We start from the raw sequence: 27210 nt of genomic DNA on the forward strand, positions 1-27210 counted from the left end.
TATCAAATGAGGACAAACAACTTTAAATACATAAGATTTATTTTTCAACTTTTACTCAACAATCAAACTTTTTCTCACATGATTAGTGGGAATGATATTTTGAAATATTTATTGCTGAAAAATATAGAGTCGGACAGTAAAATTCATCGAAAAAGAATGACACATCAATGATATTGCAAAACTCTTCTACCAAAAAGTAAAATACAGTAATTCGTTTTAAACCCCCTTTTGAATCAAATTAAAACTCCAAAAATGCTATCATAAAACATCTATTTCCACATCCAAAGGACACACGAAACATTTCTCACGACATCACTGCTGATTGCTTTTAATTACAATAGTGATTAATTGAGAAAAATTACCATAAAGTTGTAAAATGCAAGTTTATAAAAAGTACTAGAAAGAACGCCAGAAAAAAGACGACCAACGTAGACACTTTACCTAAACTTCCCTCCCTCCTACAAGTTAGAAAATAATTCCTATGTCTTCCCACACCAAATATAAACACAAAAAAAATCTTGGCAACTGTAGAGCTTAAGCAACACATTTTTCACAACACAAACTAAATGTATAAATTATATTTATTTTTGGAAAACATATTTTCAAGACGTATTAAATATATAATAATAGGGCTCGAAATCAACAATAGTTGACCAAGAGTAGTCAGAGCAGTATAAAACGATCCATCAGATCCCTCGGACTGGCAGGTGATTTGGTTTTTAGTTTGGTCTGTGTTTTTGTCAAAAAATAAAATTTTTCATTACAATTGTGACATTACACATTCCCTAGATTGTAATTTATCACTTAAATTACTTTAATTAACTTTTTTGAAGAAAAATTCTGATAGAAATATGTACATGGAGCAGTGAAAATAAGTAGATTTATTTTTTAATGACTGGTTCCTCAGAGCAGAGACTAAATTTTCTTATTTTTTATATTTGTATTAGCATAAAAATTTAAAAATATTATACTCTAAATATATTTAAATTTCTGCAATTTTTTTTTAAATGAAGCATTTTAACCTTAAGGAATAACTCTCAATTTTTGTATATTCTATGAACCCAGACAATGCAGCAATTTTTCAAAAATTTTTCTTCCAATTAACATTTTGCACCATTTTCATAGTTAGCATTTGGCTTAAGATAAGCAAAACTTAACCTAATCATGATATATAACTGTTACAAACTCTCAATACTGATAAAAATAGCATATTATTTGCTAAAAAGCTTTATTTCATAACATTAGAGCATTTTAAGAAAAGCTATACAGTTTTTTGTGTCTTTTCTTTTATGAGAGCAGTTAAGATTAAGACCAAGTGTTGAGATAATCTATCGAAAATAACTATAGTCTAATACTTCTTAAAAATATGCTAAACATCATAATAAATATAAAAAATCTCAAACTGTTAAAATATAATTAAAAATTAAATGATATAACATTTAAATATTAGAATTTTCAAGTGAAATCTTCCACAACAAAATTTAAATTAAAAATTATCAAAATCTATCATGCATTTTGATTAAAATAAAAATTGCAATCAAGTCTCAAAATTTAAGACATACTTTTATAGTATTAAAATTATATTATACAGATTGCAAGCACATAACAAAAGAAATGAAAGAACTGATCAGACACAACTCATTTATAACAAGCTCAAAGTAATAATTTCGTCAATAAAGTAGACAAGCTCCTAAATAATGTACAATACGTAAAAAATAAATAAAATTAATGCTCCACTTTAAAAGTTAGTCATATTTGTAAGATTAATAATCGGACAGAAAGCGTCCTTAAAAAAATAAATAACCATTCTATTGTTCGGTTCTGAAGTATTTAATATGTCTAACGTATTTGGCTTTAGTAGTAACATAAAAAACACTTAAAAACTAAATAAAACTAGCCAATTTCAAATTTATGCAGATTTATCCAAAAAATTACATTGTAATAAGATGAAGCAACTAGTAATAGAATTGATAATTAACCAATAAAAATATTGATAAACCAACTAACAAGATTTTTACACTAAATAATAAAAAGAGTGATACACCAAATTATAATAGGATTGATAAACTCAATAGTAAGATTTATAGTCTCAATAAGACTGATAAATAGCAAAAATAATAGGATTGATCAATTCAATAATAGAATTGATAAGTCAATAGGCTTGATAAACTAAATCTTCGTTTATAGGTTTTTACTGTAAACAAAACAACAATATAACTATATAGATGTGCGCTTATTTTTTTAAGAGTGCAATTATAGTTTTGCTAAGATAGTAAGACTATATAGTTATACAACACCTAGCTCTCTTCAACATAATACATATTTAGGTTAAAATATCATGTAAAGTATTTAGCACTGATTTTTTTTGTCAATATTTATTAAAACTACCCAAAAAAAAAAGAAAATAAATTATACCTAGAAAGACTACCATTAAAGGAATATTAATAATAATAATAAAAGCTCTCTACTGTTGCCAAGTTGTATAAATATTGCTTTACGTGTTCCAAATTCACATTAACATTACACACAGTATAGGCACAACATTCCAAAAAATATAAAAGTTAAGACACCTAAAAGGCAAATGTTTCGTTATCGATTACAAGTATACCAGTCAACAATTTTCATGATGCCATCCCTCCTTTTACAATAAGTTTAATTTCATTGAATGAAATAACCACACAATAGTATTTATGTGACAACAAGTACGATATTAAGCACATTACTACACCAAGAGAATGATAAGATTGAGAGAAAAAGTGTGAACATCTAGATGTTTAAAGAACAGGGAGAACAGGAGTAGGGGCACATGTTTTTTTTTCTTCTTTCTTTTCAACACATTTCATTAAAATATTTTTTCTTCTTGAATTTAAACTTCACAATAAAAATCAACATACAATATCAATTTACTATGCATATTTGGATAATTTCTAATTATACTTTTTTAAGAGGCAAATTTTGTTAAACATTCGTAAATTCCAACTAATGTATATACTTATACTAACATTTAATCAGCTATTCTTTTATTGCATTCTTATCAAGCCAGTCAAAAATATTTTAACCAATAAGCTGATAATAAAATGTCTCATAAATGCTTAATATTATCATATAACTGTTCACCAAATGGAAACTTTTTTTAACACATCTGAGGAGACATTATGATTCAGTTAAATTAGTTGCAAAAAGGATTTTTAATGCTTTAAAACAGATTCATTAAAAAAATTTAAATTTTGTACTGTAATATAAAATCAATTAATAAGTAGAAGTAGGTAATCAAAACTTATGCAATATGTTTCTCTAGCAATAAAATAACTCCATGAGCAGTTGAATTTTTCTGGGAGCCAAAATTATAAACGTTTTCAATTTGCAAAATTTTCAGAAAAAGTTGTTTTGAAAAATATTTAGGAGCATTTATTTTGAATTCTCCTTTTTACTTATTATTTTCTATTTTAATATAAAACATTTAAAAATTTTACACAACTTGTCAATATTACAACATTGCAAACTTTATGAAAGAAACATAGAAGACTATTTTCAGAAATTAATATTATCTGCGGTGTCAAAAACTTTGGAGTTAAAATTTTACTGTAATAAAAATTCTAGTAGTCCAAATAAGAGTTTTCTAATTCCAAATTGCATCTGATGACTACTAATTTTCAACTCTATTCATTATTGTTTGGCAAAGAAGAAAAACAAAACATTTCTTCAATTGAGAAATTCGGTTAAAAAAAAAAATTAAAAAATAAAAAAGGAATTTTTTTTTGTGGAAAACATTGCTAATTTCAATAATCTTCATCAAGATTTAACATCATTGGAATACTCATGAAATACTTAATGTGACTTTCACCAGTGAAGAAACCCACATAAAAGTACATAAGAAAAATCCAGTACTGAATAAAATGCTTATACAATTTCAAATTAATTGGAAAGAGTAGATTTTTGAATAAATCATTCAATACAGATAAAAAATGCTCCAATTTACACAGCATGTATTGGAAAGAGTATTTGCAAATAATAACCTAAACATTATACAATTAGGAACACCTAAACTCTATTATTAATGTTAATTTCAGCAATACTAATTTACAGAGGGTCACAGATAGGTAAGTACACTAGTACAGGAAAGTTGTAACGCCTCTGGTGTAGAGTGCTAATTTTAATCATCAGACTAATCTGCTGTCTGGTCTTATACTGAATTTTTCTAATGTATTCTATTGAAAACATTTTAAAATGTATGAAAATCAGTAAAAATGGTGAATTTGTCGCAATAGTTTTATTAGGCATTAATATATTTATGCAATCCCAAATCTATTAAATTAAAAACTGACAAAGTTTTAGTACTCAGTAATAATCATTAAAGGAAAAAAAAACTGAATTCGCCACAAAGGTGAATTACTGTAATAAGTACATGATTAAAATTCAACATAAGTTAATATATTCAGATAAATTTGACTTAGAACATAAATTACAGAAAAAAAGTAATTCTTTTAGTTTTGAATAAATTTATATTAGTAGGTCCCATAGATTCCTTTTCAGTATACTAAAATCACATAATATTTGATTAAGATCTAATCTTGTGCAGAAAAATCAACACTGGTTCACTAATTTCCCACCCTTCATAAGAGAAAATCACTATATTCTCTAAACATAACTTTTAATTTATATTTTCAAGATTCAATTCAAATATGGAGCTCACAGAGTCTAAATTTATCTTACCATAATCTTTAATTAGTCACAAGAGGTCAATGTTTTGATCGCATCCTTTTCTTAACATTAGGAAATTTAATTTAAAGGGGACTTTTTAATAAAAAGTTAAAATTTTTAAGGGAAACTTTTATTGCCCCAACTTAAAAAAACAAGGTCAATTATAATTGCTTTAACCTAAACAAGATCCATTTTTATTGTCTTAACTAATTTTAATTAATCTAACTCAAGCTTCGTCATTTAGTTTTATACTAAATTTCACTGCTCAATATTCATAGTCAATCACCGACTCCTTTTCTATGAAGATCTTGAAAATATGTATATGGCCAAAGTGATGTTCAGAAAACATAGTGTTTTTTTAACTGATCAGATGACTTGGTTATTTGCTGGAAAGTTATCCAGTATAACACTTATCAGAAATTTAAAAAATGATTTTCAGGCTAAGTACAACAAGTAGTATACTTCAATAAACAATAATACATTTTTATCCACAATAAGATGAAATACATAATTTAGAACTGGCATACAAATTTAAAATTATTCTTGCATAAAGAATGACAATATGACTCGTATTTATGGACAGAGATTACAAACAGTAAAATATAAACATAACTGCTAACACAAAATAAATAAGTTTTAAATCATTGGGTTGGGATTCTCAGTTGAAATAGTTCATTCTTAGAATTTAAATTTGTATTAACAAAATGCATTATACATTTAAAATAAATAGAGTAATACTGTAAACATACACTGGTAATTAGCTTTATGTAACAATGAAATAAGTGGACCAGCCACAAGTAATATATTGGCAAATAATTCAAAAACATATACCAAAATTTAACACACAAACAAAGCATGTTCAAGAATTTTCATCGGATAATCCAAGCAATTGCTTACTATTATTTTTTTTAAAAAAAAGCTATTTCAAAAATTGAAAAGTCATTCTTTTTCATGTAGAATGTCTACTAGATCCATTAAAAAAAAGTGCTTTTAACGTCTTTACCAATATGTAAATAATAAAAGTAAAGCTAAAACAAATGGTATCATTTTTTAAGGCTTGGCAGAAATAAAACTTGCATGCATTACACTTTTAATTTTTTGAACATTGCATTAAAAAAAGTCCCTATTATTCCAAATATTTTTTAAAACAATTCAAAATTACATACCTACTGGCCAAAACAAACTCAACAAAGGGGAAAAAACACAAAGGAACTTTAATAACAAATAACAATAACAAGCAAAATGTACACTAAAATATAGATGAGCCTTTTTGTAAACACAACTTTGTCCATTAAGTTCTGCTTCTAAATAATCTCTTCACTTCTTTTCCAAAAAACAGGACTATTTTTTTTCATCGAATTTAGGTTGTGTAGAAAAGATCTTTGGCAAAGCTGTTTACAAATTAAAAAAAAATAACAGAAGTGTTCAAAATTCTCTTTTGTCACTGAATTCCAAATAGTTTCCATCAGTTGCCCCCAAAAGATATAGACCTAAAATAAAATGTCATAAAATCTAGGATAAATGGGCAATATAATGTGTGTTAATATGTAAACTACAATTTTCTATTGAACATTATTTGCTACCATAAATTAAAAGAACTTTTTACAATTTTTAAAAATCTACAAACTTTAATTTTACAAACGAAAACTAAACAATAATTTATATTTCAATCGATAACATAATAGAATAAAAGTCGGATGCATTACCCAAAACTCTAAATCAGAAGGCATGTAATTCTTTTTTCATTACTTCTCTAATAAATAACACTATCATAATAATAAAACTGATATGAGTACAAGACCACCTGTTCTTACGAGTAAATTATGTCTTCTTAAATTTAAGTAAAAACTCAGGAGTAGCAGCCAATTTTTCTAGTAAAAAGTGGTTTTAGTTACCATATTACTTAAAAATGACCAATTTTAACAAAAAGTCACTACAAAGAAAATGGATAAGAAGAAAAAAAAAAAAACACGTTTTGATTCAATAACATTAGAAGAAAAATGACACTTTCTTATACAATAATAAAACACGAAAGAGTTACAATTCAACAAAGTAAAGAGATCTTTAACCTTGGTTCATAAAAATAACCTGGGATTTTGCAGCTCATTTCATTTTTGTAAAAATTTTTAATTATCAAACAGATGGTTTGATAAAATTTTATGATTGTGGTTAGATGAATTGATAAAAGCCAGTAATACATATATCTTTCACATAAAATATATACGTAAGTATTTAAGAAAATAGAAATTTCATCCTTGCCCATATAAAAATCCCAAAATATAATTATTGAATAAGGAATAATAAAAATTCAACAAAATTTATTTTACAGAACTTTCCTGAAATTAGGTTTAACCATATTTTGATTTGATAATTGATTTTATTATATAATAAAAAATTACTACTCTACAAAGTTAAATTACAAATAAAGATTTCAATTATTAAAATTACAAATAAAGGCTGCAATAGTCTTGACTTGGTTGACATAACATTGCTTGAATGTAGATAGCATGAGGCATGAATTTAATAAATAAAGACTATACCTTTTTCCAAATTTGGCCTAATTAATTTTGTTTAGTAATAATATCATATTAAGTATATTGGAACTTAAAAACCAATAAAAAAATGACCGAAACAACAATCTCCGGAAAAAAAAGTCTATTAAAATAGGACTTGCCTATAGAATAGGTTATTATTCCTGTAAAAACAAGTGAAATTGCGCAGAAACTACAGAGAGTTAATACTATTTAGAGTTTCTGATTACCAACATTGCATCAATCGAAGATGCAAAAATTATTTGCTATCAATTGCTATAATTTATGTCACTATTTAAAACAAAATAAGCCACTTATAAAAAATTTCTGAAATATTTTTTCAAACTAAATTATTTGTTGGTGTTATTCCAAAGCAATTATCAACTAAAGAGCTTATTTTAGAAGAATGCAGCATCATAAGTTTGAATATGGAATTTTCTTTTCATAATAAATGTTACAAATATTGTCATTAAATTGATTTAAGTATTAAATTTAAGCTTTTCTAAACCAAATTTTGATGTCTAATTTCAAATTGATACAATACAATAAATATATAACTAATATAACGGGTACATTCAGTTTATATTTATTACTTGGACAAATACAAACTTAAATGGTAGTTGCTGACCATAGTTATAAAGTGAAGTGCAAGAAAAACACAGACATACATTGATATTAGTTAAAAATGTTTTCTTCTTTAAACAGTTTACATATATATATACAGTCAATACCGCCTATATGGTCACCCCGCTTATATGGTCAATTTTCTAAAGTCCCGTCTAACTTAATAGGAAACACGTGTTAAAGCTCACCGCTTATATGGTCATCCTATTTTTCGAGTTACCGGTTATATGGTCAGTTTCCTTTTATTCTTCTTTTGAAAAAAGAAACATTTTAAGACATTTCTTTAGACAGGAAGCCAAGAAAAATGACCAGAAAGTAAACACATTCCTTCGACCCTCGGAGAGAACTGGAATTTCCCCCTCTATTTTGTCGCCCTACCCTCTTTTCTCTTTTGCATTCATTGATGACCTTACCCTCTCCTTATTTGACCACTCGCATTCTTTTCCCCGCCCAAGGGCAAAAGGTCTTTTGATTGTTTGAAGTTATCTCTTAGAGCTTGAAAAGAAATTGAAGTTGAGAAAAAAGAACATTTTTATTGGATTACTGAACGAATAATGTATCCATGCTTTCCTTATGGCTTCGAAAAGAAAGAACTTAAGAATATCGGGAAAAAAGGAATTGGTCGAAAAGTTAAAAAAGTCTAACCTTTCAAAAGCTACTTTTGCCAAAGAAAATTCTATACCGCAAACAACTTTAAACAACATTTTAGAAGCCAAACGTAGCTCTCCAGATTTTTCAATTAGCGACCGAGAAAGAAAACGTCAGCGTGTGTCACCTTATGAGAATGTGGAGAAGGCTCTTCTGTCATGGATCAAATATGCACGATCACAAAATGCTCCTATAGGAGCTCCTAAAGCTTTTTCTTTTAGAATATTCCAGGATATATATATCTTGGAATATTCTAAAAGAAAAAGCTTTAGAAATAGCTAAATAACTTGGAGAATCAAATTTTGTTGCAAGTAATGGCTAGATACAGCGATTCAATGCAAAAAAGAACCTATTCTTTAAGAAATTGTGCAGATAAGCTGCTGATTTTGACAACAGTTTTTTAAAAGAATGGAAAGACGTAGTGTTGCAAGATATTCATGAAAGATATGAACCTGCTAACGTGTTCAACGTCAATGAATGTGAACCTTTCTACAGGATCTTACACGACAGAACCCTTTGCTTCAAAGGAGAAAAATGTATAGGCGGAAAGAAAAGTAAGGAACGCTTAACAGTTTTGTTATCTGCAAACATGGATGGTTCAGAGAAAATGATTCCTTTGGTGTTTGGAAAATTTCTGAAAAATTGTAAATCTTTGCCCCTTTTGTACGATGCCAATTCCAAAGCATGGATGACCCAAACGATCTGGGAAAAAACTCTCAGAAGGTGGGACCTACATTTTTCAAAAAAAAAAAACAGAAAAGTTGCATTGATTGCTGATAACTGCACTGTCCTGTTGAGGGCTTGAAATCGATTGAGCTCGTATTTTTGCCTCCAAACAGCACATGTGTGTTGCAGCCTCTAGATCAAGGCATAATTCAAAGCTTCAAGTCTATGTATAGAAAGCTTCTTCTACGGGATATGATCACCGCCATAGCAGAAATTCACGCTTTAGTTTTGAACGCACTGTTCTATATTGACCAAAGCTGGAACATGGTGTCGTCGAAAACTATTGAAAATTGTTTCCGTCACGCGGGGTTCCACAGTTCTCCAGACTCTTCGGTATCATTAGAGGACCCTGAGGAAGATCTTCCATTAGCTGAATTGGCAGAAAATCTTCGAAACCGAGGCAATGCAATGCCGGACATAAATTTGTATTCCGTAAATTTGTATATGTTGATGTCCACACTAATTGTGAAGCAACTGTGGAAGGCAGTGTATTTAATGTCTTAAATCTGAATGCTGAAGGAAGGGACGATGAGGATGATACTGAATGCAATAAAAAGTCTGAATCAACAGCTGATGCTCTTAAGGCAAATGACTTAAGGTGTTTTTTTGCAAATTCAGATGCAACAGATGAACATTTAAAAACTATCAGAGATTTAGAAAAAGTTGTTTTTACAACCAAGAAGAAGAAACAGACAAGCTTATTGGAATATTCTTTTTGAACATGTACGTGCTAAGGTAAAGAATTAAATTTTTCTAAAAGTATAAAAATTATTTTTGCATTCTTTCTTATTATGCACCTTAATAATTANCTCGAATTTCATTTTTTAAACTTACCTGTATATCTCGAAACCTCTCTATCTCAAATTTTTTCCCCTTTCTAGGCAGGTTCGACTGTATTTGTTTATCGCATATATGGTCGCACCGCTTATATGGTCATAATACTTTGGACCCATGAGCTGACCATATAACCGATACTGACTGTATATATATATATGTAACTTATTAAGTAAAACAAATATGGTAATCATTAAATGAAACAAAAATTACCTAGTATTTATGGTAATGGCATTAGGACTTGCACATAGTTCACAGGAAAAAGTCCCGTTTTGTTATTGACGTTGCCTTCATACCAGTTGTCATCCACACGACTCGTTAATGTTATAATATCACCTTCCTTAAAGCCCAGCTCTCCTTCGTTTTCAGGATCAAAGTCGTAAAGCGCCTGGCAACATGGCTGTTGAATGGTTGGAGTTCTGGCTGGAGAACGAACAGGAGAGGGTAGTGGAGATGCTGAGAGATCATTTACAATAAATATGCAGCAATGATCAAGCATAGGCCTATTATTATTTTGTTAGTAAAAACATGCACACCAATAAGAAGAGAAGCAAAGTATGTTAGATGGAGATATAATTGAATTGAAAAGAAAGTATTAGTAAAAGAATAAAAAGAGAGACAAAGGCAATGCATTTTTTTAAAAAATAAGAAATAGTTCAGTAAAATTTATTTAAATAAAATTATGAGTTTGAATTGAATAATCTCACAGAAATTTTAATATTGGCGTTAAAATATTGACTAAAATACAAAGCTGTCTTGTTACGCTGACATGTTAAGTTTTACTTGTTGTCAAATTATTCAATAGTAATCTGGTATATTAACATTCGGAGAAGGGGAAAGAAAATGATTATTAGATCATTTTTCAAATGTTAAAGTATTTAAATTTTTTTTGCTACAAAATTTAAAACAGTAAAAAAAGGGTTTACTAAATTTTTATCTGTTGAATTAATATGACACACAATTAAGGAATACTTTTTAAACATTGTAGTATGAAGAATTTGGACTACATAATCTGCAAAAGCAGCGGAAAAACAAATAAATAATCAAAGCAATTCACTTAAAAAAAATCAGTCACTCAGTTCAAAAGTTAGGTAAAAAAAAAGGAACCTGTATTACTGTATCATTTTGTTTGCCGAAAACAATTATAAAATAGTAATGTAGCACTTAAAATAAGTGCTACATAACTATTTTATAATTGTTATAAAATGAAATTTATGTAAATTACATAAATTTCATTTTACCTGAATATTAAGCTAAACTACTAGCAAAGAACCTATTTCAAATCTATTTGTGTGCAAAAACTTTTTATTTCTAAAAGTATTTCAAAAAAGTGCAAGAACATATCATTTAGACTATTTACTCCTAATGCTAAAATATTATGGAATAGGTTCTACAATCATATTTCTTATATGCAAAAGATTAAAATTAAAGACAGAAAATATTGATGTCTAAACAAAGAGATCGTCTTTGATGAAGGCAAAGAATATTTAGAGGGGAAGAAGTCTGGCTTCCATAGCCATAATGTTAACCAGTCCCCCAACGTTAGGTGCAGTCCCTGTGTATAAAGGAGAAACCATTTAGGGACACAACAGAAGAGGTTTTTGAAACAGGTTTGCACCCTCCTCTCCTCCCAACCATAACTGGGGTTGGGGTGAAGAAGAAAAGTTCTCTCTTTATTTATTGTTGGTTTGTTCTGAATTTTGCGCAATTAAGATATTTCTTTGAGAACACATTAATATTTTGCATGTTGATTAAATCTGCTAACTCACTTCGATGTAGAAAGTTAAAATGGCGGTTGGCAGCCTACAGAGCACACAACTATACACATTAAATTCTCCAACAGCTGGTTCACAGGTGACGTAACTCCTAACTGACACTATACTCCGTATGAGCTGGATCTTAACAAACATGATTCTCTGCTAGATATGAGTCTGTTGCTCGCCCTGTAAATTGTTTTACTGGAGTTGAGGCTATGTATTTATGAAGCTATAATTTTTGTCCCGAAACATCTCTTTAATTTCTATTTTACTCGCCATACCTTATAAAAGAACTGAATTTATTCTTCCAAATAAATGTTCTGAATAACACTATTTATAGACATTTTTGATAGTCATTTTGCTTATACTTTAGCACCAAGAGGTAACAGTATTAATGAAAAAGTTTGCACAGCCTTTGTCTTTGTAAAAGTACTATATAGCACAAAAATAATTGGGTTCAGTTTTAAGTTAGTTACAGTTCTAGTTTTTCTTACACCTAAACCTAAGCATGTCCAAAATAATGTAAAACATTGTCTGCTTGCAATTTTTTTTTCTTGTGACAAATGGCCCAGAACCCTTAGTCCTCGTTGAAGGCAGGATAAATTAAACTAAATAAGATTGTTCTACGTAGACAGGACACTTCAACATGAATTAATGCTTTGTCATAACTTAAAAATGATCAAGAGATTCATTCAGTAAAATTTACATAATGTTACTTGATTCACATGGAAAAAAGACATGAAGAAATAATATAAGCATAATGAAATCAATGGCGCAAATGTCAAAATGTTTTCAAGATTTCATTAATATTTTTGACAAACTTCTTAAAACATAATTATGAATAAAAATTTTGCTGCTTCTAAAAATTACTTTTTTGAGCCCAATTAATTTGCACGATATAGTACATTTTAAAAGAAGGAACGTTAGTACCGTTAGGAGACCGATTAGGAGAGCGACCAGGAGAAGTAGCTGACATTTGATTACCAGCTGTAAGGCCACCAAGAAAGAGATTTCTGTGAGGAGGAGGGTCGACAGGAGTACCCGCAGGAGATCGTGCAGGAGAAGCTATACAAAACAAACGACTCTATTAAATATTGAAATTCCGCTTATAACACATTGATGCTATTTAAGTAGGATTACTAAATGATTTTCGTAAAATGGTGTCAGTGATAATATCTAAATGTCATAATTGACATATCAGAGCAGCAAGCTGCAAACGCTGAAAGCAATAATATTGATAGATAAAATTCATTCAGTCACTGCGAGAAAGTTTTCGCTAGAAACATGCTAATTTTCCCAATTTCATGTGTAATTTGAAAGACATTTTTCAATTATGAGAGTTATAGCAATGTGAATGCAATTAGAAAAATGTGAATCCATAAAATATTATCTCTCTAAATTATGCAAATGCATCAGAGCAGCAAGCTGCAAATGCTGTAGGCATTATAGTTAAAATATGATTAGGTTTTTATTAAAAAAAAAATTTCGTGATAGCATGCTAATTCATTCAAATGTGTTGTGATAACATGCTTTTAAAAAGAGTGGTTAAATATGCCTTTTTGTAATGTGAGTTTCAATTGCTAACGAGTTTTGTTTTCAATGTAAATTTGTATTACACTGATTAAAGAATTATTCTTAAGAAAAAAAAACCTTTAAAGGCAAAATTGAAAATATCAATACAGGACAGTCACAAAATCCACGACACAATGCCACTAAAAAAACTGTATAGTAGGTTTCTATCGAATCAAATCAGTCAAAACAATAAAGGCTGACTGAAACGATCTCAGCATAAGTTGCATAATGAAATCAAATAAAGAAAAATATTCAGTCATCAAACTTGTAAAGAAAAAAAATAAATATTCTAGTACTAATTCAACAGAATAAATTAATATGGATATTACAGAGTTAGGTATAATCAATATTTCCCCATTAGAAATTGTACGATAGTAAATGCTGTATTTATTGTGCTCAGAATTTGCTCAATATTATTCAGAAGATAATTCTGATATTTATTGTTGCTCAATTGAGATAAAATCTAAATCAAATTGAATTAAATTATGTATCAATTATGTGCTGATATGTGTCAATGGAAGTTCTGATCATTCTTATCCTAAATAGAAAAAAAAGAAATTTAAACGACATTTTGCTTAGAATATGTTAGTAAGTAAAAGTTTACCAAGTCAGAGAAAAAGAGAGCTTGAAGCAAGGTGCAGCGCAGGGGGCCATCAGCCTGATGCATTGAAGTGAATTTAACAATAAATGAGACAATTTACCTTTTATTATAGGGAGAACTGTACCACCATTAATATTACCTCCATATTCTACTTGAGGTGATATATCATCATGAAGTGAGGGTATGTTCAACTCGTGCAGTTTTTTAGGCTGATAAGTTTCTCTTGGACGACTCGCTGCTTCGTTTTTCCTAATTAAAACAACTAACGGTTAAAGTTATAAGTATGCATTAAATTAAGCAGATAAAATGCATGGTTATTAATTTTAAACATATTTCTAAAATATAAATGAATGAATGCATTCACACATAAAGAGTAGTGGGATCATGGGATTGAGTCCCATTGCTGACAGATTAATAAAGCATCCGGGCTTGTCTGGTTTTTTTTTCTTTCTTTTTTGGTTAATTTACGTTAAAAAAGTTTTCCACAAAGTAAGTTTGTCTGAATATATGAATAAAGAGCCATATTTCCCGTATAAGTTTGAATAATAAATTAGGATCAAAAAAATTCTTTTAAGGTTTCTACTTTTCTTCTCATTTTAGATTAAATATTTTAGCCAATTTTTAAAAAATTGTGTAACATACTTATGATTAGGGCCCTATAAATTATGCGAAGATGCGGAAACCCGCATAATTCACAATTATCCGCATAATTTACAATTTTCCGCGTAGTCGCAGCATATCTGTATAATTTTTATTTTTCAGCAAAATGTATTCGTTGACCAGATAAATTTCTCCTTAAGGGTTTTTTTTTCAATTGAAACATATCTTCTTTTTCAATTCCAAGAATCTTTTTGGTCAGGTGGTCAGATCTTTCCAAGAATCTGACAGAGGTGGACAAATTCACAGGAAACTTTAAGAAATTGTTCAAGCATTGTCCTGCAAGAAAGCGCCGCTATTTAAAGTTTTTAACAGATGACAATAAGAAAGCTAAACTTTGTCCAGTACCAATAAAGACACGGTGGAATTCCTGGTTTAAATCAGTGCAATATCATGCTGAATATTGTAATGTTTACATAGAATTTTTTAGCAGTGAAATAAACCTTACTCCTGACACTACTTGTCTCAATCAGTGCAAAGTTTTGGTGGGAAGCAAGTACGTTTGCAAAGACTTTCAGTTCATTGCAGAACACGCTCAGATATTAATGGATAATCTTCTCTTTTTCGAAACATGTGGTGTATCTATTCACAAAGCTTACAATAAGATTTTTGATCTGCCGTCTAAACTTCGATGTAATTCTCAGGCATCATACCCGCGAAAAGATTCACGCAACGTATTTCTTCAAGAAGTGTTTCACAAAAAAATTGCAAAGTTGAATACTTACTACTCTCCAGAACTAGACGTATTCAAAAAACGCGGGCCTAAGTTTAGTCAACCTGCATTAAACTTCATGAAAGCTGCTCGAGTTTTCGATCCAGAACAAATAGTCAACCTCAATATTGAAGAGGACGATGTATTCAAGAATATTCCAGGAATGAGTGGTCAAGATATAAAACTCGAGTATGCTACTTAAAAAGAATATGTAAAAGAATGTTCAAACCAGGACTTAATTAGATTCTGGAATTCAGAGGTAGTCTCAGAGAGATTTCCAGAACTTACTAAAAAAGCAAGACAAGTGCTCTCAGTGTTTCATAATTCAGTAGATTGTGAAAGAGCTGTATCCTGCTACGGCCAAATTTTTACAAAACAAAGACAGAGTTTGAAAGAAAACGCAGCTTCTGGACTAATTTCTGCATGCATAATTTTTTAAAGACACCGCATCCTTGCCGCATAATTTTTAAAACTCGCCGCATAATTTTTAAAAAATTTCCGCATAATTTATAGGGCCCTACTTATGATATATTTCAATAAAACAGCATGTGATTTCTAATCATTCTTGCTCTTTATTTCTTTTGACACTGACAGTTTACAAATAGTTGCTTTTTTGCAAAGTATAAGCTAGTAATTTTGCCACTTGTACACAAATAATTGCCATTTTGTACACATTATGTAAAATATGAATCTTCAAATTTATCTAATTATTATCGAACTTATCCAATCTTCATCAATTTTTTTTCCTTATTCCTAGAAAAAAATAGGGTGATCTTCCTAAGCCATTTCAAAATAAAAAGATTATAGTGTTTGTAACATAACTAAATTAAAGTAAGTTATTTCAATTTTAAAATATGTTGGGTTATAACCATCTGAAATAGTTTGCTTGATCATTTCTCACAACACTCCTTTTTCCTTCTGTAACACCAAGAAGAACTTGATCTGATGATCAGAATCACTGCAATAGTAATGTATCTTGTGTACTTACTGTTCGACAAGCCTTTCGACAGCACTCTGTAGTATGGCCGCACACTGATTGTGATAATCATAAAGTGCTTCTGCTAAGGATGCTAATTGAGAAATTTGTTCTACCTGAAAATGAAAACAGGATAAAAGATATTACTATGATACAAGTAGAAATACATATAAGTGTAAAATAATAAAAAATACAGTAAAAAAAAAACTAATAAAATGCCAAAATATCAATGGTTTTTATTAAAGGCGTAAAACAAAGTTGACTAAAGTCATGCAGAAGTAATGCCTGATTACTTTTGATAAAACAGTAACAGATATTTTTAAGGAGACCTAACAGGCAAGAACTGAAACATTGTCAATTTTTAAATGTGTAAGTCAAATAGATATATAGCAGAACACCGTTTATCTGGAATGTTAATTAACCAAATTACTTAATTAACTCGATTGTCCAGTATCATGTATATTTTTCCCACCTTCTCCAAAAATATATTTATTTTTGCAAACATTCATCTTAGATTGTCTGCAGGGAAAAAAAATTGCATTTTTTCTCCAGTTTGTTTGAAAAAAGGGCATTTCTTCCTCCTTGTGTTTGTTAGGCTTAGTTTTAATGAAGCAAGGGAATTAGTTCCTCAAATAAAAGAAAGATATTTTTTTTCAAGAATCAGATAGAATGAATTTCAAATTTTATATGCTTTTGCAACATTTTCCTCGCGTATGCCAATAATTTTTACTAAGTTTTTAACACTGTCCAATTACTCAGATTTTTATTTAACCGGACTACTGCTAAGGATACGACTACCGGCCACTTAAGCCTCTTGTCATAATTAATAATTATTTTAGTAGTTAAAAAATGTAATTTAGAGTTTATTATTTTCATAAATATTCAAGTCTGTCAAGTAGTGGATTTTTAGTTCACTGGACCAGCCAGATAATCAGCACCCAATTGTAACTCAAGAAAGTTTTGCCATTTAGAAAAAAGGTCCTATTATATTAAATCAATCTTTATTTTATAAGTTGAGGAATTAAATTTCATATCTATTGNTTCCAGTTTGTTTGAAAAAAAGGCATTTCTTCCTCCTTGTGTTTGTTAGGCTTAGTTTTAGGCTTTAGTTCACTGGACCAGCCAGATAATCAGCACCCAATTGTAACTCAAGAAAGTTTTGCCATTTAGAAAAAAGGTCCTATTATATTAAATCAATCTTTATTTTATAAATTGAGGAATTAAATTTCATATCTATTGTCATAATATTTGTTTGTGCAAAATAAGAACTACACACTTACATCATTTTCTAAAAGATTAAACATTCCCATAGAGGCCAGGTTAAAACTCTCTTCAAATTTATCCTCAGCTAGCTTGATCTCCTCCTCGCTCAGGTGGGCTCCTATTAAAAAAGAAAAATATTTTGCAACATTTATTTTAAACTAAAAAGGAGAGTACAAATAAAAATCTGAATAAAACTTAAAACTGGCTGAAATTTGAATTATACCAACTAGAGAATTAAAAATAGTTTTAAAATAGGCAAGGCGAGTATTGTCCACGGTGAAAAAAAAAAGCCTCGGAAGACACAGGTTTTTTTTCAACTCAAGAGAGAGAGATGGAAAAAAAAAATTTTATTTGAAGAGAAATATAAAATATTAAAACAATTTTTTAAACAGTTTATAATTACCACCTAGTTCAAAAAAGAACTAATTTCTAAGCTATTTAAGAAGTTTTAAATAAGCGAAAACAAAAAGAAAATTTATTGAATTTCTTAAGAAATTGAAACAATAGTAGCTTCCTTCAATATTTTATGTAAAGGAGTAGAGTTAAACCTAATTTTTAACTGTGTAAAGAATTGTTAAAATACTAATTTTGTAGAAACCAACCTTTTTTTAACCTTCAAAAAAATTACTATTTTTTACTTCTGTCTAAATTTCTTTAGTTAGAAAAAGTAAAACTAGGTGAGCATTTATTCAGTTGGATATAAAATGTAATGTTGTAATGAGGAATATAGGCTATTAGCATTAATCTCATGATTAAGAGAACAATTAAAAAAACATAAGACAAAACATTTTCTCTATAATTAAATTTTACAAAAATATTACATCACTAGAAGTATAAGGAATTTGTAAAATAAGCTTCAAATTTCATACGAGTTCTAAGAACTACCTCTAAATTGATTTTTTACTTCACATATTTTATTTTATATACCAGCAGTAGCTGCCAACAATAATAAGAAAAAATCGAGTAGATTTTAAGAAATAATAACAATTTCATGATAACTGCTGCATAAATATACTAAATATTTTACATATAGGGTATTTTAACGATTTTCATTGTCATCTAAATACGAAACTTTATTACACTAATAACTATAAATGGTCTGCAAAAAGTAGTAGGTGCAAAAGTATTATTCACTATTGATAATTAAAAAAAATTTTATAATTTAAAAAGGGAGTTCTGAATTAAAACAAAGTGAAAATTTTAAAACAATGAAAGCGAAAGAAAGAAAAGTCTTAAACTGATTACTGTAAGTGAGGCTCGCTTTATTATGCATTGGTGTGATACTTATTTAAACATTCAAGCAAACAATAAATTGTGTAAAAATTCTATTTTAATAGGGATTTTTTTCAAAAACTTACTGATTTTAGGGAATTTTTTAAAACGCACAAAAACCGCATGAAGTTTTATTATATCAGTAAACCAAGAGAAACAGGGAAAATGCAGTAGAGTTGGCAGCTATGTATTAGGATATATGTCAAACTAAGGTGTTTGATTTAATCTACCCAGGCTGTCATGCGTGTAGAACATAACGTCATATGTAACTATAGTGATTTATTTTAACACCAATTGAAAGTTTCTAATTTCAAACCTTAGGCCTTATTTACCATAGGAAATTTTTTAGATCTAAATACAGATTGAAAAAAAATTAACTAATGTAAGCTTTGCACTAGAGGATCAATGCAAGAAAAAGTATTTAAAAGGGTAAATGATAAAGTTTGAAGGAAAACAATGATAAAACAGCATATGATAATAATGTCTATCATTGATACCCGTAAAGTATGTACAGGGAGTTCAGAGCAAAGACACATGTAGACACTTAGGGTGCTCTCGCTTGTCAAACAAAAGGCGCTTCTTTCTGATTCAATTTTCAAGGCCAATGGCTTTCCCAAGTGTGATTAGAAACAACTACTTGCACAATATACTTAAAAAAGCAGCATTACTGCAACAGCCCATTGTGTGCCATGGGGTTGATGGAGGTTAAGTCTCCATAATTTCAAGAAAATTATCATGATTGTGGCAATGTGGTCTTCATGCTGCAATTTCTTAGTCTCAAAGCTGTGAATCGAATCCCAGTTCTTTACGACAAATCAGTCACAGCTTACTTATAAGTATCAGTGATATACAGATCCCCCGAATAAGTGATGAGACTAAAATGCTCATTGCATACATCAATTTTAAATAAGTAGTGTATAAATAATTTATATAAAGTGAAAATTCAAATTATATAAGACGGAGAACAATTCTTATGCAATTTAATCTAAGTTTTTTAATAGATTGAAATTTAAATAAAACAGAAACACAATACAAATAAAATTATTTATTTTAAGACTGTTGCATTGTTAAGCCATCACTTTAAAGCTAAAAAATTAGCACCTTGCAATTTAAATTGCTACAAGGTAATCTAAATTGAATACTGAAAAAAAGATAAGTTAAATGAATGCTAATTACCTGCTGCATTTGGTACGTGAGCAGCACATGAAACAAATAATACAAATGTTAATATTTTTAGTATAACAGCAGAATATAAAAGAATGCATTCTTTTATAGAAAACAATACCATTCTAAAAACATTCACTATTCTAAAACTATCACAATCACAAGTCAAAACAAAACTAGAGCATTTCAATGCACAATGCAAAATATTTTAAGAACCTATGTTTTTTTTAAAATTTAAATTTTGATGTAAATTCAAAGTTCTAAACAGTAATTCATATTTTTAAAGTTTAAATAGCATTAAATGTTTGAAATCATTCAACTGCATTCTTTGAAGCTTAAAGAAAAAAGTGTAAAGATTCTTGAAAATCAATGCTTATTAAAATATTTGTAAATTTACGTTTATAAAAGAATTTAAAAATTTATATAAAGGGTAACAACACACTATACACAGAAGAGAACAAAATACATCTTTAATTAAAAGACTTAAGGATCTTTTTCATGAAATGTTAAACACAAATAAGTTTTTATTCAAAATGTTGTACAAGTAAGTAAATACAACCATGCTCAAAATTTGTTAAAAAGTTCTTTTGAATATGTGACACTATAATAAAAGAAAGTTAAAATTAGAATGCAAAATTGGGCATTCATCTAATTTTAAAATATGACATCAAAAATTGGATTACAAAGCACGTTGTTAAAATATTTAGAAAGCTTTAAGGCAAAAAATTGAAAGAAAAAAAAAACAATTAAAAACTGATAAGTTATTGTTTATATCATTCATAACCTTTTTTTTAAAGTGCTAAAGTGTAAGATAAGGCATATCTTTTTTAATCATCTGAAATAAGTTTTCATCTAATCTATAGATATGATAATTAAAATTACAAATTTAGTCACAAAAATTTACTTCCTTTGAATAAACAAACCTTTTGATAAGTGAAAAAAACAACAAAAATTTCGGTTTGATATCACATCCCAGGCTTTTAAAAAATGGCTGATAAGGGATAATTTAGAACATAGGACATTAATAGTTTGGTCAATAGAAAAGTTAAAATTTTAATTCCCAAATGATATTTTAATTTTTGTGATTTTAGCCAAATCTAATTTTTCAAAAAGCTACATTCCAAAAAAGTTTCCAATTTATTTCACATTAACTTAGGATTCAGTAATAAAATTTTATAGGTTAAGATAAAGTAAAAATTATTCACATTTCAATAATTTCTAGATAGCTATTAAACAGTAAAAAATAATCACAAGAAATAACAGTTTTTGAATAATCTAGTCTTAGAAATTGATACTATATGTGTTAATCAATTTAAAAAAGATGACAAAAAATACAAAAAGTTAAAATAGCAAAGGGCACAAATTTCTCAGATCACACCCTAGATTTGAGTGGTCAGAAATCTTTCTCTGGCAGGATAAAAGGTTTATTTGATCAGAAAATTTAAACATTTTTCATGTCTCATTTCAACATTTAAATAATCTTTTGCACTATTTAATTAGTATATTGAGGTTTAACAATACCAATTAATATTCTGAGGACTCCTTTTTCCAAAATGGTATTGCTATCATTATCCAATAAATAAATATCCCATCTTTTTTCTTTTTGAATTCCTTACTCAGTAAAGATTTATATTGAAGAAATAAATTCAAACATATAGTACTAAACTGAACATAGGGTTATGTCATTATGTGACTACGAATGGACATTTCCTTAACAAATAACAATATAGGCATTATTTATATTAGCAATATGTATAAGTGTATGATTTAAATATTAAACATATTCCTTTACATACTGAGTAAATGTCTAAAAATTATTGTTATTGACTTATACATCAGATGCCTGTCCAGGCCTAAGTTACTACCATTTAGTGGTACCTTCACAAGTTCAACTTTAGGAAAAATGGTAGTTCCACAAAATACTTTTTCTTAAATTTTTATATCCCGTAAGAAACGATAAATTCATATTTTTGAATTGATTATTTAATATAATTTTTAATTTTCACAAATTATGTCTAAACTTTCACAAAATAGGTACCTCTCAGAAAAACCTAGAAACCTTATTTTATAATTACTCAATATTTTTAATCTGGGCAAAATTAAAGTTTAATTAAAACTATTTACTAAATTGAACTAAAATCTTGCACACTTGATCATACAAATCAAGGATACATTAAATAAAAACATTTCCACATAAAAATTGTTTATTTACATTAATTTAATAATGTTGGAAGTTAAATTAACTGCACACCCTAAAACACATAATGATAAATATCTACATTAGCTTTATTTTCCTTATTAACTCTTCATAAGAAAACATACATTTGATTTTCAAAAGTCTTTTTTTTTGTGAGAACTACATTTTTATATTTATTTAAGAGAAACAATTTTAAAGAAAAGGTTGAATAAAAGAGCATACTGATATGCACAAAATTTGGATTGATTGATCTTTAAATATATAAACAAATTGAAGCACAATATATATATTGTTTTAATATTTCAGTTAAACATTGATTTTTAAATAATACACTCATTTTTCAGTATAAAATATAACTGGCAACAAATTATTCATGCAAATAATGTTTTTTCTAATTTCAATTTTTTAAAAAAAATTTTTTTAAATAATAAATGTGTTATGCCGAATTCACAAGATGCATGTTTATTAGTTTATCAAGAAGAAAAATGCATTAATAGAAAAATTTGAGCTTCACGCCATACTATTTAAGTGCATAATACAGGCTAAGCTAAAAGTCTACAAGGCATTATTTAGAATATTCAGAAAATAAGTTATGCATGTTTTAAAAAGCAATATGCACTAAAGCTTCTACAAGTATAAAAGAAGCTTGTACTAATGTTTACAAAATAAACTATTCACAAAGTGCATGCATTTTGATTTAAAGATGACAAGCTTCTCCTATACAGCTAATTTATAATCTTTTATTATTCTTACCTGTATGGTCGCCTTTTCAATGAAATAAAGAAATAAGAACATTTGATTAGATAGATTATGCAAAAAAACTTAATTAAACTAAAATGTTAAAAAGCTAGGAAAATTAAATAAAGATTAAATAAACACACCAATTCAGAACATAAATATAGTTATAAAAAGACAAGGTAAGAAAAAAGTATATGAAATTAATAACAAAGCTTAGCATTATTACTTTTTGCTTGTTTTCTTTTCTTGCAATCATAATCTAATCGTCTGCCCTGAAGTTTTTTACGATGATGCTAACAAAAATACATAAACCATGTTTTAGTTTCACAAATATAATAAGCTATAAGCTGAAAATTTTCGATTCTAAAACTCTTTGCAAGAAAAAAAATAATAATTTGTGAGAAAAATTTTATTTAGACTAGAGTTAAAAATTGAGGGAATTTTAATATTTGGGTGATTATCTCCTGAGCTACAAGACAGATTTTAATAAAAGTTGGTTCGAACAAAGTTGATATAATAAAAAAATAATAACCATTCAACAGTTGTATTACACACACTTTAGTTTCACAAATATAATTCGCTATAAGCTTGGAAATTTTGGATTCTAAAACTCTTGGCAAAATAATAATAATATAAAAAATTAGTGACAAATATTTCATTTACACTGGTGTTGGCCTATTATTATTGCCTGAAGTACAAGACAGATTTTAATAAAATTTGGTTCGAACATAGGTTGATATAATACAAAAATAATAACAATTCAACAGTAATATTACACACACATGATTGTGCGTAACACACATCAGTAGCAGACTTGGATAAAATTAAAAACTTTCCGCAAACACAAAATCTCGATTAAATAACTAGTTTCAACGAATACACTAGTTGTAACTAGCACTAGTTGTGTTGCACTAGTTGTAACTAGTTTCAACGAATTCGTATCAATCATCTTACAGCAAATTTGCTTGAAAATCAAGGACTTCTTTTAAAACATTTTATTTTCATAGAACTTTATATTGATTCAAACTGCAGGGATGAGTTTGATAAAAAAAAAGAAAAGAAAAAAAGCTGGAAAAAGAAATCCAAAAATGTTAGGCGCAAAAACACTTTTTAAATAACTGAAAAAATACCTGAAATTTATGCAAGAAAGAAGTGCATGTAGGAAACACTTATTTACAGTATCCACATTTTGAAAATTTTATCAACGTTTAAATAAAAATATCAATGCAAGATTTGATTTATTTATTTATATAACGTGAATATAAATCTCAATGTGTAATCACAGGAAGTTCTCTTAAGGTCAGAAGGGATTTTAAGTTTAAGCACTAAAGCCAATAAAATAATTTAAAAATAAACAAATAATTGCAACTTCGATTATAATAACTATGTTATTTTAGTTAGTTAAATTATCTGTTGAATAATCAATTATGTAAATAACTATGCTTAATAATATTTTTATTTTATTATTTTTAAAGAGAAGAAACAATCTTCCAAATCCTTACTTTAAATGTTGATTTTTGTCAAGATAGTTTCGTTTCCAAGTAAAAATTCTATTTATATAATTATTTTCATTGTCAAGAGCATTTGTTTTAGAATAATTTACATTTATTACTAAAAATAAATAAAAATACCAAAAAATACTAGGTTCATCTAACAAATTAAATAAGTTTTTCTGATAATAACAAAAAATAATTATTTTCAGAAAATATGAATGCAATTTAATAAAGTTGTAATCATTGAAACAGATTTATTTCTATACAAACATTAACATCATGAATATTTGCTGAGCTCAAAGGTAAATACGAAAACTTTAAGAGCTCAAATTGCATTGAAAGTTTTAAAAAAAAAATTTTTTTCTAACCAACCATCAGTGTTTAGTAAGCACCCCTCCCAAATTAATCATAAAGGCAAATAAGCATGATTATAGTAATTGAAAAAGGATCAGAGTTGTAAATTTTATAAGAAAACACATGGAAAATAATTTTGATTTTGTTTAGCTATAATTTTAGATCCATGTTTTTTAAAAACGAATATATAATTAATTATCTAAACTGTTAACAGATAACAAAAATATATGCCAATCAAAACTATTAAAAAAAAAAACTTTGTGTCAAGTAAAACAAGCTAAAATGTTTATCATTATTGAATACTTAAAAAGTGTAAAAAAGCATAAGGAAGAAAAAAATAACACAAAAATATCTTTTAGATCTTTGTTATATAAATGGACAAAATCATCAAGACATTTTTTTTTCTACATTATGTAAATACATACAGTAAGTAAATTTACATACTTTTCAAAATTAATATTAAGTATCATGAGGCTTGCTCGCCAGGCATGACTTTACACAATGTTTATTTAAAACAAAGCACCAAAATAACCACTGTTTAAATAACTTTTGATCAATCAAGACCCAATACTTGTGGTCTATTTATAAAACCCCACTAATTATTAAAAATGTTACAAAAATTTCGTAATTAAAGATGGACCTATAAACTAAAAAAAACTTAAGCTTGCCCTACTTAAATTTTTGTCTATGCAACAGATATTCAAATTTGATGTTTCAGTAATAAATAATTTAGATTCAAAATATGATTACTTAAATATTATGTGAATTTCCTCAATCTCTAATATCCATCTTCAGCAAATTTTATGATAGGCAACAAATTTTTATTCTGCTTCAATATGAACTTAACATCTTATTCAAAATTTTAATTAGTTTACTATTTAAATCGTTAAAAGAAAAAATTATTTAACGTGCCTAATAGTTTGTTTTTCTACTCTCTACCTTTTGAAAACAGCAGTTAGCCATTAGTCATAACTGAGCAACTATAAAGCAAATAATAGTAGACACTAAGACAGATAGTAACTAAAATTTATAAAATAAAGTTTTTATGCCAACTACTTTTAAAACAAATATTAATAGAAATTTTAAAGAAAACAATAATGAATTAAAAACAGTTTTTTCTGAAATAGCATTTAGATATTTAAAAATGAAAGAAAGAAAATACCAAAACATCTTTTAGATCTTTGGTTTGTAAATGATGCAAGGGTTCGAGGAAATTTTGTTTTACATTATCTTCTAGAGCATATTTAACTTCAGCCATCTGTTTCAGTGCTTCACCAGCTTCTATTAAACTCATACCTGTAATTTTAAATAAAAATGATTTAAATATCAATCATTAAATAGATCAAATTTTAAGTATTTATCATTCAATTTGGCCAATCGAAGGTAGCTATGCATATCTTTTATTTGTTACTGCAGTTCATTTTAGTTTTACAAAATAAGAATGACATATTTCAATTAACCTTATCAATAAACAATCAGGCTATTACACACTGCCAAGTTAAGCTAAATGTGAAGACACACAAAGTTAAAAAATGAATTTTCTGTTTGTCTGGTAAATTATGCAAACATAAAACACAAAGGTATTTATCATTAAATAGAACAAATTCTAAGTATTTACCGTATATTTTGGCTTGACATAGCAACTATAATAGTCCTGAATGTCTCTTATTTGTTACTGGAGATCATTTTAGTCTTACAAAATAAGAATAACATATTCCAATTAACCTCAATAAACAACAAATTAACATTTGTCAGGCTATTATAGATACATATAATTAGAATCAAGGTAAAATTAAGAAACGTCTTTTGAAGCATAAAATTCAAAACAAATTAATATTTTACCCTTAAAAGGAACAAGAGTTAAGTTAATATCATTAATTTCAATGCTAACACACCAATCTAAGTAACCATGTGTCTGTTTTTTTTCCTTTATTCACTACTGTGCTCATTTTAGATTGAACAAATAAGAGTATATTTCAGCAAACCAAGCCTATAAATCATCGATTAACATTAGTCAGGATACAAGATACAACCATGTTAAGTATAGTAAAAAAAAACTTAACACTGAAAATTAAAAGAATTAATACCTACCAAAAGCAGATTCCTCGCCCATATCCTTTCCGTACTTAACCATTGCTTCCCCTAGAGTTCCTTCAGGCTGTGGGTAGGCATGTGCTTTGGCAGTACCACGAAATTTAGAGCTAACCATCAGTTTTGTTCTGGTGGCTGAAATAAGTAATATAAGAGTAGCAATAAGAAAACTGAATAATTAGCTAATTTTACATCACTATTCTAAGATTTATAATCTACAGTCTGTAATTTAATAAATATGCAAGTAAGTACAATACTTATGAAGAGAAAAATCATAAAAGAAATTGATTTAAAAAAAC

The 27210-nt window shown here is 27.9% G+C and overlaps 1 protein-coding gene across 27 annotated transcripts in view; it reads right to left on the minus strand.

Annotated features, from left to right (window-relative positions):
- Window positions 1-21: 21 nt before the first annotated feature.
- Window positions 22-27210, minus strand: part of LOC107443784 (SH3 domain containing GRB2 like, endophilin-A) — a 125213-nt gene continuing 98024 nt past the window's right edge. For 6 of the 27 annotated variants that reach the window (XM_071179101.1, XM_071179103.1, XM_071179099.1 and 3 more), the window contains exons 5-14: window positions 26912-27046; window positions 25983-26116; window positions 23198-23266; window positions 20051-20075; window positions 17620-17720; window positions 16352-16455; window positions 14095-14243; window positions 12752-12886; window positions 10278-10520; window positions 22-6191 (exon numbers count right to left, since the gene is read on the minus strand). In XM_071179101.1, coding sequence (XP_071035202.1) covers window positions 10285-10520; window positions 12752-12886; window positions 14095-14243; window positions 16352-16455; window positions 17620-17720; window positions 20051-20075; window positions 23198-23266; window positions 25983-26116; window positions 26912-27046 — 1088 coding nt within the window. In that variant the 3' untranslated portion in view covers window positions 22-6191; window positions 10278-10284. The remainder of the gene's footprint in view (window positions 6192-10277; window positions 10521-12751; window positions 12887-14094; window positions 14244-16351; window positions 16456-17619; window positions 17721-20050; window positions 20076-23197; window positions 23267-25982; window positions 26117-26911; window positions 27047-27210) is intronic. The other 21 variants (XM_071179120.1, XM_071179118.1, XM_071179119.1 and 18 more) reach the window with 14 other exon arrangements.

This window comes from Parasteatoda tepidariorum, chromosome 3 (genome assembly GCF_043381705.1).
Source record: "Parasteatoda tepidariorum isolate YZ-2023 chromosome 3, CAS_Ptep_4.0, whole genome shotgun sequence".
Taxonomy (NCBI): Eukaryota; Metazoa; Arthropoda; class Arachnida; order Araneae; family Theridiidae; genus Parasteatoda; species Parasteatoda tepidariorum.